This window comes from Miniopterus natalensis, chromosome 10 (assembly GCF_054644295.1).
Source record: "Miniopterus natalensis isolate mMinNat1 chromosome 10, mMinNat1.hap1, whole genome shotgun sequence".
In the NCBI taxonomy this organism is placed as follows: domain Eukaryota; kingdom Metazoa; phylum Chordata; class Mammalia; order Chiroptera; family Miniopteridae; genus Miniopterus; species Miniopterus natalensis.
Genome location: NC_142090.1, coordinates 55822042 through 55840963, shown reverse-complemented (window position 1 = coordinate 55840963; position 18922 = coordinate 55822042). Strand labels below are relative to the sequence as shown.

The window sequence follows — 18922 nt, the reverse complement described above, 5'->3', positions numbered from 1 at the left end:
TACAAAAAAGAAGAATCTCCTAGTAGGTGAGACTTCTATCGTCTCTAGCCCAAAGCATCCTAAACTAATTCATAAAATGTGCTATAGTAAAACAATTTTGTTATACCAATAAGTAAAATCACCACCTACGACAGACATAGAAAGTAATACTACCTATGGGATTCAGGAATTATTTTGAGAATCAAAACCACTAATAAAAGAAAGCATCTTACTAATAAGTAGCTCAAAACATACCAGGTTTTTGTTTTCATGATTAATCAAATTTCCATACTACTATCAAAGTTATCTTTCTGAAAACAGACTGAGTTTTCGGACTCAATCACTTAAAAACTTTGACAGTCCTGCATGACCAGTCAGATAAAGGCCATATTTGCTAGTGTGACAATCAAGACCTCACTTGGGCCCCACTCTCACAAAGAAGCTTGGTTTCCCAGCCCTCCCCAGCTCCCTGAACTTCATACAACTCAGCCCGGAGGCACTTCCACATCACCCTATCACTCTTCTGTCTCCTCTCTGTTTCATAACCCTTATCCCAGCAATATCTTAGACAGCTTAAAACTGAGAAAAGATATCAAATTTTCTGTGAAATTTTATCAGAAGCCCTGTTCTGGACAAGATTGCTCACTCTCTCCCTGGGTTGATACCACTAGAACTGACTTTGATCACCCTGCACTGTAGATGGCTGGACAGGTATCTGTTTCTTCCACATGGTCAAGAAGACCTGAACACCAAGATCACTTCTCGGATTTTGAGTTGAATCTGATTAAGGTTTACAGATATCTAATCAAATCTCTTTGGGTCAGAAGAGAAAAAGACATTTAAGAATTTCACTAGTGGCAAGAAAAACAAATGTTGTTTCTTTTGAATTGACTGCTTCAACTCTGGGCATAATAAGAGCATATTCCCTTGGAACTGTAATGTTTCTTTAAAGTCCTGATTATCACTTCAACCCCAACTTGTGGTTACAACTACCATGACATTCTGAAAGAAGCTATAAGTGAGATCCTCTATTTCACTTCAGTTAATTACTATGTGTAAGGCAATCCTCCCAAAAGGTTTTATTCATACAATATTTTAACAGCCATATCATAAGCTTAAATTATATTGAATATGTCTAGAGAACCCAACTCAGTATACCTGGCAAGTTTCCTTGGTTTGGGCGATTCTGCTATCACTGCTAGATAATTTAACTGAGTTCAATAATTTGGCACCTGGAAAAAACTAGCAGTATGTTTCCTAATCACTGTAAAAATTCAAAAGTATCTATACAGTTATGTAAAAACATTGATCACAAGTTTCATTGTTGCACATTAAAGTATTTACTGCATCTAAAAAATTACATTTTCAATTCATCTAGTAAATCTGTAATATAAAAATATACAATAATCATTTTAACTATGTAAATAATATTTATATGGTATTTTCCTTGAAAAACTAAGGACCATAATAAATAGTCTGGGTTATACTGAATAATTCTGTTGTTATTTTATTTACAACTTAAATAATATGCTCATAAGTATGCTGAAATCTCTAGGTTCCCCTATAAAAAGAGCAGGTAATACTAAAAATATCTCAAGGTCATATTAAGCATTCAATTGAAAGACAATCTGTCTGCACTAAGGCTGTACTTTTAAAAACAAACCAGAAAGTGGAAAGCTTAAATAGAGCAGTAATATGAAGGTGTGTAGGGACCCGACTCCACTCCGCTCAGGTTTGATCTAACCTTATAAAAGGGCTGACTTGAGCCTTACACAGCTTCCTCCCCCCCTCCCCCCATGAGTTTGGCCTGTGAACCCTATAAAAGGCTCTAGCCCCTTGGGTCCTGTTGCCTCTAGGATTCCTTCCAGGTGCCCCTTCTAAAAAATTTTGTTTTAGCTTTAAAATTGGTCTCTGCCTTGGATCACTTTCTGGCTCTTTCCCAGACACATCCAATTCCCACCCACCCTCCACCGCTCGTTGTCTTCCAGCCCAGTTTCCCTTTGCTGTGGGCTTTGCAGCCACGGTGAACAATTAAGGCCATCCTGGGCTAAGCCCAGGAGACTTGTGCCTGTGGGAGGGAGTTACAAAATCTAGTTTTAGGATTCCCAGTTTAAAACTACCACTTTTCAACTTAGAACAAATAAGAGAAAATGAAATATGCTTCAGTTAGTAAAGGAAATATTAGGTCTATATAAAGTTCCTTAGGGTATTCTACCAGTGGTAGAATCTTACCCCTTAAAAAGTATCAAAGTTCAATATATATTTCAATTTATTATGAATCAAAGAGCATGGATCACAATAACCATGAGAAGTATGGAACTCCTTCCAGACTTGCAATGAACAGGGAACCAAAAGCCTGAAAGCTTAGCAACTGTTTATACTTGACACCATGCCTCCTATGAAATAGAACTTACAGAAAAACAGCTGTTATTGCACCATATTTTTAAAAGTTCACTTTGAAAAACAGTTTAGCATTTCTCAAAACAATTAAGCATAAAACTACCAATGTTTCTACTTCTGCCTATCAACATAAGAGAAATGAAAATATATCCACACAAAGACTTGTATGTGAATGGTCACAGTAGCATTATTTATAATTGCCCAAAACTGAAACAACCTAAATGCCCATCATCAGGTGAATCAATAGACACAATGTAGTATATCCATACCATAAAATAACAGCAATAAAGAGGAATGAACTAGTGAAACATGCTATATCATAGGTGAACTTCAAAAACACACCAAATGAAAACAGTCAGACACAAGAATACATACTGTATGATCCCCTTTATATGAAGCGTCCAGAAGAGCCAAATTTATAAACACAAGAAGTAAATTAATGATGGCGAGGGGCTGGAGGTAAGAATGAGAATTAAGGTTAAATGGGAATGAGGGATCTTAAGGGAGAAATAAAAAAATGTTTTCAAACTGATTTACGGTGATGGTTGTACCACTCAGTAAAGTCACCAAGAAAAGTCACTGAATTATACATTTGAAATGGGTGAATTTTAAATTGTTTTTAAAAATCATAAGTGTTTAATTATATGCAATAAATAGGTTCCTAAACATCTTTATATCATATTTGAAATTACATTTGATAAGCACAAATAAAAGTAGCACTGAGAAGGAGGATATAGCAATAGGCACTGGAGAAATTTTAAAAATTATTTTCTAAAAAGCACAGAAATATACACTGATAAAGCTTAAACGCACATGATGTGGTCAATTCTTTGGAAAAACACAATTCCCCAAAGTAGGCTCAAAAAACAAGAAGATGAATACTTCAATATCCATCAAAAAATTTTATTTATCAAAGACTTATCTCTTAAAAGGGTTGCAGGATTAGACAGGATAAAGATAAGGGCTTTTAAACATTATTATATATATATGACTCCATACTGCATAAGAGAATATTTCAGGGAATTTATATTAAGTAAAAAAAAAATCCATTTAATACAGCTTTTTAACTCTGACACCAATCCCATTTATGATTGCTGATGCAAAAATTCTAATAACATAACAGCATTTCTATTTTAGTAGTTAGTAACACGGTACATAAAGAGACTGAGTTTTAAAATTTTAAGCTGGAAACTGTCTTAAAATAGTTGCAGTATTCTAAAATGAGAATTTGCAACTGGGCAACCCTGCCTTTGTGGTACAGATCCCCACAGTAAACCCTTGGAATTCTCTGAACTCTTGGGAAAACCTGAACTGGCAGAGAAAATCAATTGTACTCGAGGTGGTAACTGCAGAGCTGTGCCACTATGCGTCTGTTGTCGTCAGCCAGGCCCATTCCTGAAAACGACTGCCTGTCATTCCCAAGCACTGAGTCAGAGCAAATTAGGAGCCAGAGCTAAAGCAGGAAGGCTATGCAATCCTAATCTAGTCCTCATCTCATGCAGGAATACATGAAAGAATATATGACAAGAAAATATATTTGGTGTTCTGGGCTATAGCATTTCACATGGGATACTGTTTAAAGTTGAATAAGCCATACTTTGGGAAAGGTACTGTTAAGCCATGTGAATCAGGTCAGATCATAACTCTAAGGGTAGGGGTCCAATTTCACTTTCTGAAAGTAGATGTCCCCACTGTTTTTCACCTTAGATCAGAAAAAGAAAGGACTTGTCCTTTTCTCTGCCTGGCTCTGAGAAGATATGTGTGCATTCTCTCAATGGTGGCCCAACCCTCCACAAGAAGGCCTGTCGTTTGCGCTTGTGGGTTCTTGCAGTGACCACTCCTGGCAGATCAGCAGCCATCACTGGAGGAGGGCAGCCATGCCCAGCAAAGCAGCTGTCAGGAGGGTTGCTGCAGGAATAGAGTAGCAAGTTAAAAGACTAGAGAACAAATCTCAGAAATAGTAGAGGGAAATACTTGGAGATGGAGGAAATTCACAACAGAAAGGCCAGCAGGGGCTTTGCCATAATAATTCAGATAGAAAGAGGAAGTGCATTTCCATTCGAAAGTCACCACGAGAGAGGCCAGCAACGTATGGCTATAACAATGAATTGTACAAGACAAAGTAGAGTTTATCTCTGCAGTCAAGAATAGTTTTTAATAACAGAAAATATTAATATCATAAGTCATAATAGGTCAAATAAGAAAAGCCATATGGTGACTAGAAAAGCATTCAATAAAATCTAATATTATTCCTTTAAAAAAATTTAATAAACAAGATATGGGACACTGCTTTAACATAATAAAAACTAGCTCTCAAAAATCAATAAAGTATGCCCTGGCTGGTGTTGCTCAGTGCTTAGAGAGCTGGCCTGCCAACCAAAGGGTCTCAGGTTCGATTCCCGGTCAAAGGCACATACCTGTATTGTGTGTTCGATCCTTGGTCAGGGTTCATACAGGAGGCAGCCAGTGGATGTGTCTCTTTCATATTGATGTTTCTCTCTCTCTCTCCCCGCCCTTCATTCCTTCCCTTTCACTCTCTCTAAAAATCAATGGAAAAAATATCCTAGGATGACTATTAGCAACAACAACAAAATCAATAGATCAACATTCTACTTAACAGTAAATACAAAGATAATCCTATTACTGGGGGGGGGGGGGGGGAGTCAGAAATGCTACTATCTCCAAATAATAGAGTTCAGGAACTTCTAGAAAAAGTATTAAGGTGGGCAATAGTAATAAGAAGAATCACTGTGAAAACAAAGAAAAAAGCTCTCATGACTTTCCAGTCATGTTACTACATAACTAGAAAACCCAGGAGAAACAATAAAAGATCATTAGCAATATTAAGAAAATTAATAAGGTACAACACAAATCAATTACTTTCTTACAGAACACCAATAACTAAATTATAAAATATGAAAAAAATGTCCACAGTAGCAACAAAAAATACAATTCTCACCAAAATGGTCTACACAAAATCTTCGGGACCTGTAAAACCGAAGTACTAAATTTTACTGAGACATTAAAAGATACTTAAATTTTTTAAAAATACACAATGATATTAGATGGAAAAACTCAATTCTGTGAAAATGTATACTTTTCCCAAATTAAAGTATAAGTTTTGTGACAGTAAAACTGACTGACAAAATTATCCTAAATTTCCATATTAGAAAAGGCAAAAATATCTAAGAAATTTTGCAGAAGAAAACGAATAGTTTTCCACACTATATATTAAAACGCTTATAAAGCTATAATAAATACTGCAGTGGTACTACAATAATTAATGAATAGATCTTCAAAAAAGATTGCTTTGAGAAGACATTAAAATATATAATAACTAAAAATGATGAATAAAGGATCATAAGCTGGTTGGGGAAGGGGTGAATAATGTAACATATGATATGGGAAAAATCAGTAACCTCTGCTAGACTATCATCCAGTCTTTCCTGTGGCCTCTGAAACCTTCCATGACTTGGATCTTTCCAATTTCATTTAATATCTGTTGTCTCTTAAACATGCTAAACTTGTTCCTGCCTTAGGGCCTTGACACTTGCTGTTCTCTCTGACTAGGGGCCCCTTCAGTTCAAATGTCATCTCCTCAGAGATGCCCTGTCCCTGACAACCACTGCCCAAATAGCACCCTCGCCTTCACACCAGGCACTTGCTATTAACAGAACTGTCAGTCTCTGAAATTACTTTATTTGTTAACATGTTCACTGTCTTTCTGACTAAAATACAAGCTTCCTAATGGGATGATGCTTATTTTCTTGTTTCTACTGAGACCTCATGGTCTAGAAGAACTCTTAGCACTTACTAGAGGCTTAAGAAGCATAGGTATGTGTGTACATATGTATGTATATATACAAATGTGTGTGCATTCATATATATTGTGCACATATACACATGTGTGTATGAGTATGTGTTTATATACATGTGTCTAAAATGAAGATAAAGACTGTCATTGATAAGAACTATTTAATACAGGTTTCTCTCCTACAAATAATTTTGTATTAAATGTACAACTAAACAAATATTTACCATAATTTAGTTGAACAGCAAGATACTGTTACAGATTTATTAGTAACAGAGAAGATCTATTGTTATCCATTAATCATCACATAACATCATTTATTTTTATCTTATCTTCATCACTTATTTTTATCCACACTGTAAACGTTCTATTTACAACACTGTAAACAGAGCATTAAGTTAAGTAAATGAGTCTCTTTCAGATCTAACTTCCAATTCCAGCTGAATTCACACCCCCACTGTGATTCCTACTTTCCTTGCAAATTCAAGAGTCCCAGTGCAAAGTAAGCAAGAGGTGACTAATAGGCAAATGGTTCTCCTAAATGAGAGAAGACTGGACTTGCCCATTTGAACTGACTTGGAGTTTTCCTTGTCTGACGTTGCTCCTGCCCCCACGTGTCCAGCAAACCCCCCCATCACTACACCACCTCTCACTTTGCATGGGCAACCCCATCTACTGACAGCTTCACGTTTGAGTCCCTAGCTGTCCTCCCCCCGCAGCCAATGTGAAATAGGGAAAAAGCATCATAACTGAAATAAACTATTTTGTTGTTATTGAAGTAAGAAGGTAAGAGGGAGAGAATCTGTAAAATACAGTCAAAATTTAGGAGTAGGATCATCCAAGATCTGTAAACTATACCACAGAATCCCTTTCAAAAAACAGGTTATAAAAGATGGGTTCTTTCTTCCTAATTATATGTTTCACATCCTAAAACAACCAACCACAGTCCATGTGGAGTATTTGCTTCTTTGTGGAGTGTGTGTGTGTGTATCCACATATGTGGTTTGTTTTTCTCAAGAACCTGTTATAAAAAGATCAAGAAGTGAATGAAAATTTTTTCAATATTTTTGAACCATTTTGTGCCATTTAATTACCCACTTCTTGAAGAACAGGAGAGATGTTTATAGGAAAAGACTTGGCTAAAATTATTCAAATAGCATAATTAAATGTCTTTATTGAGCCTTTTTCATTCTGAGAAATGCTTCACAATAAAATATAATACCAGTCGCTGACCTCTGGAAAAGTCCAATGTGGCCTTAGGATTAGTGTGACCAGACCACACCATATGTTTGGTTTTATTAATATATCTGTCCTAAAGAGTAAAATTTTACAACTGTATGACCCCATGAAGGAACTGAAAATTGTTTTCTACCCTTCATGATCTTGACAAAATAGGAACTGGCTGTGCTTTTCATTTTTAACCATTCCATATTCTTTATTTGCCTCCTGTAGAAGTTACAACCCTAAGGCTCAACTCTTGTGTAATTTGGTTATAGATAATCTTGTTTACTGAACATTCAGAAGGAATATTATGTAATGACACTTTTCTCCCCATTCTAATCTAAAAATATGTATTATTGGATCCATTCTGCAACTGGACTTCAGCTACAGATAGACTTATTTAATTTGTGTCCAGGTTAAAACATAACAAACAAAAAACTATAGCTGTTCCACAGCCCTAAAATTGCTTCATAAGAAAAATAGCTGTAAAGAGCATATTCAATTTTTCATCTTCCTGTTCCATAACCAACACAACCACAAGAAAATATATAAACTGAAATCATGAAATAAAAACATTCTCAAAAAAATAAGAAGCCCAGCTGAATGGCTCAATGGTTGAGCGTCAACCTATGAACCAGAAGGTCATGGTTCTATTCTCGGTCAGGGCACGTGCCCAGGTTTCGGGCTGGATCCCCAGTGGGGAGCATGCAGAAGGCAGCCAGTCAATGACTCTCTCTCATCACTGATGTTTTTATCACTCTCACCCTCTCCCTTCCTCTCTCTGAAATCAATAAAAAAACTATTTTAAAAAAGAAAAAAGAAAAAATAAACTTTGTATTAAATCATCCTGGCCCTCACATCATAAAGAAACTAGCTACCTGCCACCTATGTTTAATATATATGCCCCAAAAGACCACTTTGCATTTTTCTCAGTCTAGGAGTCTCCATTTATGCTATTATTTTTATCCTTTGTGCTCCTTCTAATTTTAAATTTCCATTGCAGTTAAGAGAAATGCCCAATGGAGGTTTGGCCAGTATCGCAAAAGAAATTCTGCTTCAGCCCTAGTATTCTGTTTCATACTCTGATACATATGGCCATATGTATTTCTCCTACAGGAACAGAACAGAATGTCCTGGGGCTTAGACTTCTCCAAGGAAGTAAGGTGGTTTGGGCAGAATGGACATGAATAAATATCCCTTCTGTGTTTGAATACTGAAAGTCAAGGTGTTACAAATGTCAGGAACCAGAAACCAAGGTGGGAGCTAGCCACAGAACAATGATTTTAAGGAGAGATGGGAAAGAGTCACTGAAATAGGAACCTAGGAACCTGACTTTTCAAGTCACACCCGAAGGTATATGCACAGCTTTTAGTAGCTAGTCCCAAACATTTACCATCTTTTCTTTTTTGTTGCTTCGCTCTTCTTTGACTGACAGCCTCCGCCCTCATACAGTCATCTCCTCTGACTCCTGGCTAATTCCAGCCTCTGGTTTCCAATTCAATATGACTTCCTAGCAATTTTGCACCTATTCTTTGTTAAGGATACAGCAGTGAAGGAAAGAAAATCTCTGCCCTCAAGGAGCTGACATTCTAGTGGGAGGAAAAAGGCAATAAATAAAGTCAATAATTAAAATACAGGATATTACTTGATCATATGAAAATGACAGTAGTCAAATTTTTGCCCTGCAAAAGTAGCAACTTCGTATTATTGCCAGAAAGGGGGACCTGGCCCTGAGAGGGTTTGTCTAGGATGGGCTGGTAGTATGTGGGTTCTTGACTTTGTGCAGGAAAGATTTCACAACACAAGCCCAGGTGATTTTGAGAGTACATTTATTAAAGCTAGAGAAAGTGAAACAAGGGCCTAGGATAGAAGCAGCTACAGGAGAGAACCTAGGCAGGGTTGCTTTGGCTCACTGAGAAGTCAGAGAAAAGGGGCCTTGGAGGCAGGTTCAGGGGGTTAGCGAGGGACAAGCTGCCACTACCCACTGCTCCCTTGGTTGCACATCTTCTGAAACTCCTTAGAGTTTAGGAGATATGTGCCTGTGGGAGAAGAAGAGAGGGGCAGGAAAGGCACGTGCATGCTCACTCCCTGGAGGTACAGTGCATGCACAGTCCTCTGTTTTGAGGGTTTTTATCCTCTCTCTCCCTCTCTCTCTCTCTCTCTCTCTCTCTGGCTGGAATCTTAGGGAAGGTCTCAGGGGAGGATTTCAGCAGAATATTCATCAGTTTTCCAGGTGTGTCCTTTCAGGGTCTTGGTAGCATTGATTGGTCAGTGCCAGGGTAGGGGGTCATTAGTCATTGCAGCTGGTCCTGGTGTTGCTCACCTAGTTTTCCTGCTTCTCTGGGCCTGGAGCTGAAATACAACTGAGACCTAGATGTTATCTCTAGGGAGGTGACCTTCTGTATCGGGCTGTAAATTGCTCAGCCAGTTTGTTCAGCTATCTGTCTCAGTTCCCTCATTCTACTTGCCAAGAAATTTTCCTAGCTTCTTACTATCCTGTCACAATATGAGTCAACCTATCTATTAAATGGCGATGAGTAATATTTTTCAAATGAAGCAGAGCAGCAGAACAGGTAGTCGGGTGGATGGGGGAGCAAAGAGTGTTACCACTTAAAACAGGGCAACCAGTCTCCAAGTGGTGGAATTATGTCAGGTATTTACATCAAGCAGGAATATAAGATACAGGTCATATTAATACAATCTTACTCACACCCTATGAAATTAAGTTTAAAAATATAGTGTGGTGTAAAACATTTAATTATATATGTTCTAGGCCATTAATTTTTTTTAAAAAAACCTCTATTTTAATGAGCATAGTAGAAATACAATTTATGTTACACTTTAAATATATACATTATCAAAGAAAAAACAACTCCCATTATTGGATCATCCAAATAGTCAATTTCCATCTGTAGGGTCACACAAGGATACAGCCCAATTCCCCCTCCCAGTCAGTGGAAAGGTATCTGCCTGGCCAGCGGCCACAAGGAGCCGAGCAGCTCAGACAGAGGTGTTTCCCACGTCCTTGAGGGCTAACAAGCCTCACCACACTCTCTGTTTGGCCTTGGTCTGCATGCAGGCCTTTCCCAGCAAGACTCCCTCCCTCTCCCTCTCCCCTCTTCTAGGTAAGCCCCTAGCCTACCTGGCCAAGTGTGGAAACTCCCCAACCAGCAGCTATTGGGTCTTCCCCAGATGCTAAGTAATAAAGGCTATGACTTTTCCCTCTGATCCCCCATGTGTGTTTTTTTTCCGACTAGCAAAGAACAGCACGGTGCTCCCAGGATTGGAGCTCCTACAGTACACCATCTAACACAATGTTTTTTTAGTATTTAAAATGTTTGTGAACTAACAAAAATGTGGGGAGAAAGGAGAATTACTTACAAAATGTACCTTATGAGACAACTTAATTAAAAAGTAAACTAATGCATGGCTTAAACATTAACACAACAAAAATGGTATTACCACAAATTTGTACATAAATTCCATAGGGTACTAGTAAAATTAATTATTAAATTAATCCATTAACCATGGACTGAAACGACTGACTTAGCTCAGTAACCTAACAGTTCATATGTGTCCGCTCCCCAAAAGAAATCTGTGAGCCAGTACTATCCTACAGAACTTTCTGCAATGATGGAATTGTTCTGCCTTGTCCAATAAGATAACCATTAGCCACACGTGGCTATTGAGCATTGGAAATGTGACAAATGCAACTGAAAAACAGAATCTCAAATTTTATTTAAATGAATTAATTTATACTTAACAGCCACAAGAGGCTAGTGGCTACTTATCCAGATATCACAGCTCTAAGTCCTGCCTCTTATATCCATTTTTTAATCTTCCATGTACCTGGTCCCCCTGTGTAGACAACTTAGGCTTTAGTTTTTACTCTAGGTCTACTTTTCTATCCTTCTATCCTCAAATTTTCTTCCTGAGCTGTTGCATAGCTGATTTCAGGAAAGTTCCTGGCCACTGCTGCTCAGCTCAGAAACACTGGCTGGCAGAGCACTGGTCTCTTTCCACTTGTCCATGATGAGAAGTGCGATACAAATGCTTTTGAAAAAAAGGGAACAGACAACTAAAAATCTTGTAAAACTTATTAGACACTAGACTTACCCAAAGCAAAGAGATTAAATCCAGTGATTTATCAAAAGCCACTTCCAAACCTAAAATTCTGTTATTCCAAACCCAAAATTCTAGGTAGACAAATGACAATTTCCAAAATTATATGGTACTTACAGAATAATCCCAGTACCCTAAACCTCACAGAAATCAACTCCCAAATCAAAGCATCCAAAGGGACTATTAAGAATAACACATGCAGCCAGTCCTTTGAATCATTGAGCAAAAGGGTGACTTTCTCTTTTCTGCTGTTCTTAAGGAAGACGCTTTAATACCAAAAGTATTATTTTCACAATTTGTTGTCATTCATAGAAACTTAGGTCACATATATTCTTATGCAAAATACTAGAGTAAGTCTTGCCCTCCATATTACATTGTTAAATCAGCTATGGCTTTTCAATGCCAAATGGATATTCATTTCCTGTCATTTGCCAGACTTTATACTTAACAATAGATATAATAAATATTATATTAATAGATATAATAATTTTAAATGTAGTATTTAACTGATACAGGAAGATGAAGTAAATATAGTAAGAAAACAAAATTTTACAGAAAGGTAAAAAGGTGGGTTGAACGTGTGTCAGACAAAAGTGAGTGCAGCTCACAAAGACTTACTGGTTTAGCAGGACATCAAAAATAAAGGATGTTCCAAAGGCATCAACTTGGAAGCTTGCCTGGTCAACATGAGTCAACTGCAATATTAAAAAGATAAAAGGTATTTATTATTCAGCATAGCGATCAGACGATAAGCATTTCTTATGATCACTTAAAAAAGGTTTACAATATCATAACTTAGAAAACCAATTGGACATGGAGCAAAATTTGCACCTTCTTAGAAGCCAAGCACTCACCAATCTGAAGTAAAGCACCACCTGACTCTGGAGGGCAAGTGCCCCACCTTTCTGGTTTATCTCAAGTAGATAGACATTTCATTTCCAAGAAGATCAAACTTCATTTAATTCTATATTAAATGACTGCTTTCTTTAAAATAAAAGCTTTGTACATTAAAAAAGAAATAGAGCAAAATATGTTCAATTCAAGAGTAAAATAATACTCTCCAGGTCCTCTGGACAGTATTATGCTAAGTGAAATAAGCCAGGAAGAGAAAGACAAATATCACATGATCTCACTTTTATGTGGAATCTAATGAACAAACTAAACTGACTAACAAAATAGACCCAGAGACATTGAAGCACAGAACAGACACGTTTATCAGAGGGAAGGGGTGGGGGTGGGGAGAGATTAACCAAAGAACTTATATGCATAACCCATGGACACAGACAATAGTGTGGTGAAAGCCTGGGGAGGGGGGGGGTGGGAGGAGGGTGTAGGGGATCAATGGGGGAGGGGGGGGACGGGACACCTGTAAAACTTTCAACAATAAAGATAAATTTTAAAAAATTAAATAAACTTTATGGCTTATAAGAGCAAAACGAAAGTAAAATAATATGGTGAATATGATCTAAAAAACCTCTTCATCCTGTCACACATAGTTTAAAAATATTTCAGTTCTAATTTACCAAACATAATTTCATAGAGGTTTCCATATCTTCCTAAGAGTGAAATTGAACCTCTGCACGTCTACTGCAAATATCGCCTACCAAAATTTTCTTGGGAATACAAAATCACTATTTCCCATGCCATTCTTGGAACTCCAAGGGCAAATCACAATGGACTCTAAACTAAAAAATATAGTGTTACCAATAACATAATATTAACATGTAGAACAATCATGTGCATTAACTGAAAAAAAGGAGGGAGCAAAACTGTTCATTCTGTTTGACTCCCCAAATACTAAGAATACCTATATCTAAGTAGTAGGACTAAGAATTTTTGAATTTTTTATTTATGTTTCTATAGTATCCAAAGTTTCTAAAATAAACATGTATAATTCCTACAGCGAGAAAAACACTATTTTAGAGAGAAAAAACATCTGAGCACCTGAATTTATGTAGCATATGAAGCAGATGGTGAACCAGTGCATCTTAGGAAGGAACATCTTAGGATTCTGTGGGGCATGAAGGGCACCTGAACCATCCCTGGGATTTTCACACACAGTAAACTACGGAATTAGGTGAAAGGAGAGCACTTAACTAATAATAATGAAGCTTTCTGGAAAAAAATAATTCTTCTGTTTTAAAATATTTAAAAGTAGTGGGGGTGGGGCTGGGCAGGTATGGCTGTTGGCTGAGCGTCTTCCCATGTACTAAAAGGTCGCTGGTCCAATTCAGTCAGGGCACATGCGCAGGTTGCAGGTTCAGTCACCAGGATCAATGTTTCTCTCCCTCTCTTTCTCTCCTTTTCCCTTCCTCTCTAAAATCAATACAAACATTAAGAAAAGGGGAAAAAAAGCAGTGGGGGTGGAACGATGCAATAGCTCAACTGCAAACGTATTCCAATCCTCATGAAACCCCAAGGATAAAGAAATATCTGAATACCTCTCAGCCTCATTAACTAACTCTTCATTCCTCCCAATAACACCCAGCTATCACCAAACTCTCACTTTTTTATTTTTATGATCATTAAAAATTACTTTCTTACTTCTGCTGTGAGCTTTTCTGAACCAGGCCCTGAGGTAGTGATCTTCACCAATGTCATTTCCCAGAAATAGCCCTATCCATCCTTCAAGACTTCGATCAAGCTCCTCCTTGTATTGGTCTGCCCAGGCTACCGTAACAAAGAACCACAGACGAGGTGGCTTACACAACAGAAATTTACTTTCTCAGAGTTCTGGAGGCTGGAATTCCAAGACCAAAGTGTTGGCAGATCTGGTTTGTCCTGAGGCCTCTCTTCCTGGCTTGCAGATGGCCACCTGCCCACTGTGTCCCCACATGACCTTTTCTCTTTGCATGTGCACCCTGGCATCTCTTTCTCTCCTTCCCCCCCCTTCATCTTTCCTATAAGGGCACCAGTCATATTGGATTAGGGCCCACATTTATGACCTCATTTACCCTAATTACCTCTTTAAAAGCCGTATCTCCAAATATAGTCATTACAGGGGTTAGGACTTCAACATATAAATTTTGGAGGGGACACAGTTCAGCTCAAACACTCCTCTTCTACAAAGTTGGCCCGAAGTGTAACAGCTTCTTTCCCCCCTCCTTCTCAGTACCGTTCAATTTGATATCAGGGCCTCAGTACTGACCAGCATTAGGTACTCGATAAGTATTTCTCGACTCACTAATTCATTTGAGTGTTTGTTTTATCAATCACCTGGATGAAGAACAAATGAACAGCTATAAATTAACTGCTTATAAAATGCAGTCCTTCCATCAGGGTTGTTCTTAATGCTATGTCAATGGATAATGTCTTTCTTCTTGTCTGAAAGCTCTTTGAGTTTCCAGAAGTGCTAGCTACCATGTTTTGGGAATGACAGAGGAAAGCTCGGCTTATCAGAATTGATGTCTCAATTAAAATAAACCTCTCTCTCCTCCATTTTCTCTCTGCATTTATTGCGGTGAACAGGACAGAGGCCACACCTTATTCATCATGGTATCATGATTACAGCTTGGATCAAGATAACATTACCATTTTTTTTCAGCAAGATATTTACTGTTTGCATTAATTCTGTCTAATTCTTATATTTTCTTTTTCCTGTAGCTTCACATTACATTTGGTATTTTATTTATTGATCTCACCCATGCATGTCCCAAGGAGAAATCCATTACTAAAACTCAAAAGAAAATCTATTGACAGCATGTTTAACTGCTGTTTATTAAAAAATGTTTGCATTATTGATAGGAATAGGAATAGGAATATATTAATATAGTTTTAATATACGGAAGGGTTCCTTAGACTGTATACAGATTGATTCAGTCAACAAACACCTACCTACCAAGTGCTGGGGACTATTTGGACTTGGCAGACAAGATGATGAAGAAGGCTGACCATGTTTCTGCTCTAGTGAGGTTTATCACCCAGTGGGTGGAAAAAAAGTGACAATAAAATGACAGAAAAACAATTAAATTAAAAATAAACATACTATTCTCAGATTTAATAAGAGGGTAAACAGGTGACCAGGGTAGAAGGGATTCCAGGTGGTCCTGGAAGCTTCTCTAAGGAGGTAACAACCTGAATGACTAGAAGAGATCTTTGGCAGACAGAATAATGGTCCCCAAAGATGCCCACACTCTGATCCCCAGAACCTATGAACCACCTGCCTTACGTGGGAAAAGGAACATTGCAGATGTGATTAAATCAAGGACACTGAGATGAGGACATTTTACTGGAATAACCAGGTGGGCCTAATCTCCCCGCAAGGGTCCTCATTAAACCAGTCTTATAAGGGTCGGAATGGGAGAAGGAGATATGATGATGGAAACAGAGATTAGAATGAGGTGAAGAGAAGGCTGTGTGCCAAGGAATGCTGTAAGCCTCCAGAAACTGGAAAAAGCAAGGAACAATTCTCCCCTAGAGCCTCCAGCAGGAGAATAGCCCTGCCAAGACCCATTTTGGGCCTTTGATCTCCAGAACTGTAAGACAATTGTTTTTTGTTGTTTTATGACATGAAGTTTATGGTAATGTATTACAGCAGCAATGGGAAACTAATATAGCATCTCTGGCAATGTTCTGGACATTTAAAAAAGCAGCTCCAATAAAGACTCGATTTCACCAGTGTGCAATGTCACTTTCCTCCACAGCTTCGTTATACTCCAGAGACTCGCAGACACCCATGAAGGCACAAGGATCAAACACAGGACTTGTGGTGACCACTAAAATGAATATTGACATGGTTTCCTCCCATTCCACGTGGTTGTCTACCATTCAGGAACCTACCCTCCCCATATGCCTGATTTAACAAGTATGCCAAAGAAAAGAAACATGTCTACTACTTGAGGTTATCTGGCAGAAATAATAAATGAAGTAGAATTACCCTGAATTCATGTGCTGCTAATAATCCAGTTTATTATTCAACACCACTGAAGTGAGGCAGGATGGCTCTGAGAAAATTCATTTTAGACCTTGCCTTTTTAGTTTAAAGGAAAAGAAAATGAATTTTTGAGAAGACAGAACTAGTATAATATCAGGATTTTCCTTTGGGGGTGGCAGCATGCCTAACATATATTGCCAAAGAAAAATTCTACCATTTATTAACTTTAACTTGAAGATTAAAAGCTAAATGGCTCTCAGAGATATTTGAAAAATATAATTTTGCGGAAATGCATTCTTTCAAATTACTACATAGGCAAGATTTGTGATTTGGAAAACTATTAATCAAACACTTAAATATCATATAATAATACTGAGAGAACTCCTAGAGCTCAGAGAATACAACATCCTTATTTTACAAATAAGGACACTGAGCCAGTGTGGGCAAATGTCCTTCCAAGGTCACACTGCTTGGAAGCAGAGCAGGCATTTAGCCTCCTGGCAGCCTTTTCCATCACGTTTCATCCTCGTTTCCATTCTGCAGCTCAGAGGTGCTTGTAGGCTTTACTGCATTCTGTTTTAGTGTTATGAAAATGTATTTTTAGAGCGTATAAAAAGAAAATTAAACAACGAAAAACAATCTTTAGAACTCTTTTTTTCATCCCAAAAAACTTTACCCCATCTAATACATGTTCTAAGGCCAATTTGATTACCACCTTAGAAATGAAGGATTATGGTTTAAAATATATGTGGAAATCCATCTTTAAAGGAAAAAAATTGCATAAGTATGGTAAAGTGTGTGGGTATTTGTGTGTTTCAAGGACTGAGACAAGTAGTGAGGTTGACATTTATAAAAGCCATGAAACAAAAGATTGAGGGGAAAATGCAAAAATATAAAATAAGCAGATGGCAAGCAAACCTAATAAATCAATATAATTACATAAGGATCATTTTAATTTCAAATTTCAAAAATGAATCATAGAATTTTAGGACCAGAAGAACCTGATACAATCTCCAGATTGAGGCTTGTTTATTATTCATGGGCAATAGCTGAAATTTAACTGTGAAGTTAATATAACCCCCCTGATCCTTTCATATTTTGCTTCTTGGCAGCCTGTCTTTTTCTCCTCATATCTCCTAGAGCCAATGAGCTGGGGACAACCTACATATCCCAAAGAGCAAATACAAATGAACTTTTCAAGACTGCCTTATTCATAACCAGTTTTTAAAGCAAAGTTGACACTAAAACTTTCATGGTAGAATCAGAACTTTCAAAGAGAAAGACAAGGTAATTTGGGTTATAATTAAGCTCAACTTGAATAATGAATCGATGAATTCCAGTGGATGGGAGTAGTGCCAGTCAAATGGTATTGTACAACACGGTAACTGTGAAAGTAATGAACATGATTAAAAAGAAGTCTTACTGAAATTAACAGAATCTTTAACTATTCTGCATCCTAAATACTTCTTTGCCTTGTGAACTTAGTTTTTTAATAAATACAATGCTAATTCCTGATGTCAAATAGACTTGAGTTCAATAAAAAAAATACAGCAATAATCACTCACATATATTAACCCTCTTTTTCTACATCAGAAAAGGCCAACTGAAACATCACCTTAACCTCACTATAATTACTTCACTGCCTATGTGAACTTCTGACAAAAGAGCACACGGAGACTAATACCACATACCTATTAACATTAAGGTTTCTCATTCTAGAATTTGTGTGGCCACATCAGCAAGATAGTTTTCCCCTGGTTAGTTAGTTAAGATATAGAACTAATTTTATGAAGCAGAACTGTTTTACAAAGGCATTTGTTAACAAAGGATTCTATCCAATAGTTCTACCTAATATATAAATTAGCATGATACATGTAAGAAAATTAGTGTTTTCTATTCATATATCTATTTCTATGACTTTATGTTAAATACCTCTCCCCTTTCCATCTAGTCAAGTCAATCATGGCTATAGTTTTCATTTAACCAAACTATTCATAAAATCCAACCTTCTGCATTTAGCATCATAAGAAAGAAACTGTCTGGCAGCAGGACATTTTCAAACAAAATGAAATAAAACAAAAAAGCACAGTCTTTAAAGTCATGCAGAGCTGGGTTTGAATTCTGGGTCTTTCATTTGTTAATGGAAAAAATTAGGGCAAATTGCTTAATGTCTATACACTGAAAGTCCTCATCTCTAAAAGAGCAAAAATAATAATATACAGTTTGTAGATTTATTGAGATAACTAAAGTGTAAGTCACAGTCCATTCAACCTTTATGGAGTACAAATCATACCTCAAAGGAAATATACAAGGCCCTGGGGATGTAAAAAAGAGTTAAACATGGTCCCTGCATCCAGGAAACCCACAATCAAAAAGGGAAGCTGCTAAACAAATCAGAGAATATTGCCTGGCCAGCATGGCTAAGTGGTTGAGCACTGACCTATGAACCAGGTGTTGATGGTTTGATTCCTGGTCAGGACACATGCCTAGGTTGTGGGCTCAATCCCCGGTGGGGA

The 18922-nt window shown here is 37.4% G+C and overlaps 1 protein-coding gene across 11 annotated transcripts in view; it reads right to left on the bottom strand.

The window, feature by feature from the left end:
- The window catches only part of ADAM22 (ADAM metallopeptidase domain 22), a 184737-nt gene that overhangs the window by 138889 nt on the left and 26926 nt on the right, over positions 1-18922 (bottom strand). For all 11 annotated transcript variants that reach the window (XM_087821144.1, XM_087821141.1, XM_087821142.1 and 8 more), the window contains exon 3: positions 12152-12228. In XM_087821144.1, coding sequence (XP_087677270.1) covers positions 12152-12228 — 77 coding nt within the window. The remainder of the gene's footprint in view (positions 1-12151; positions 12229-18922) is intronic.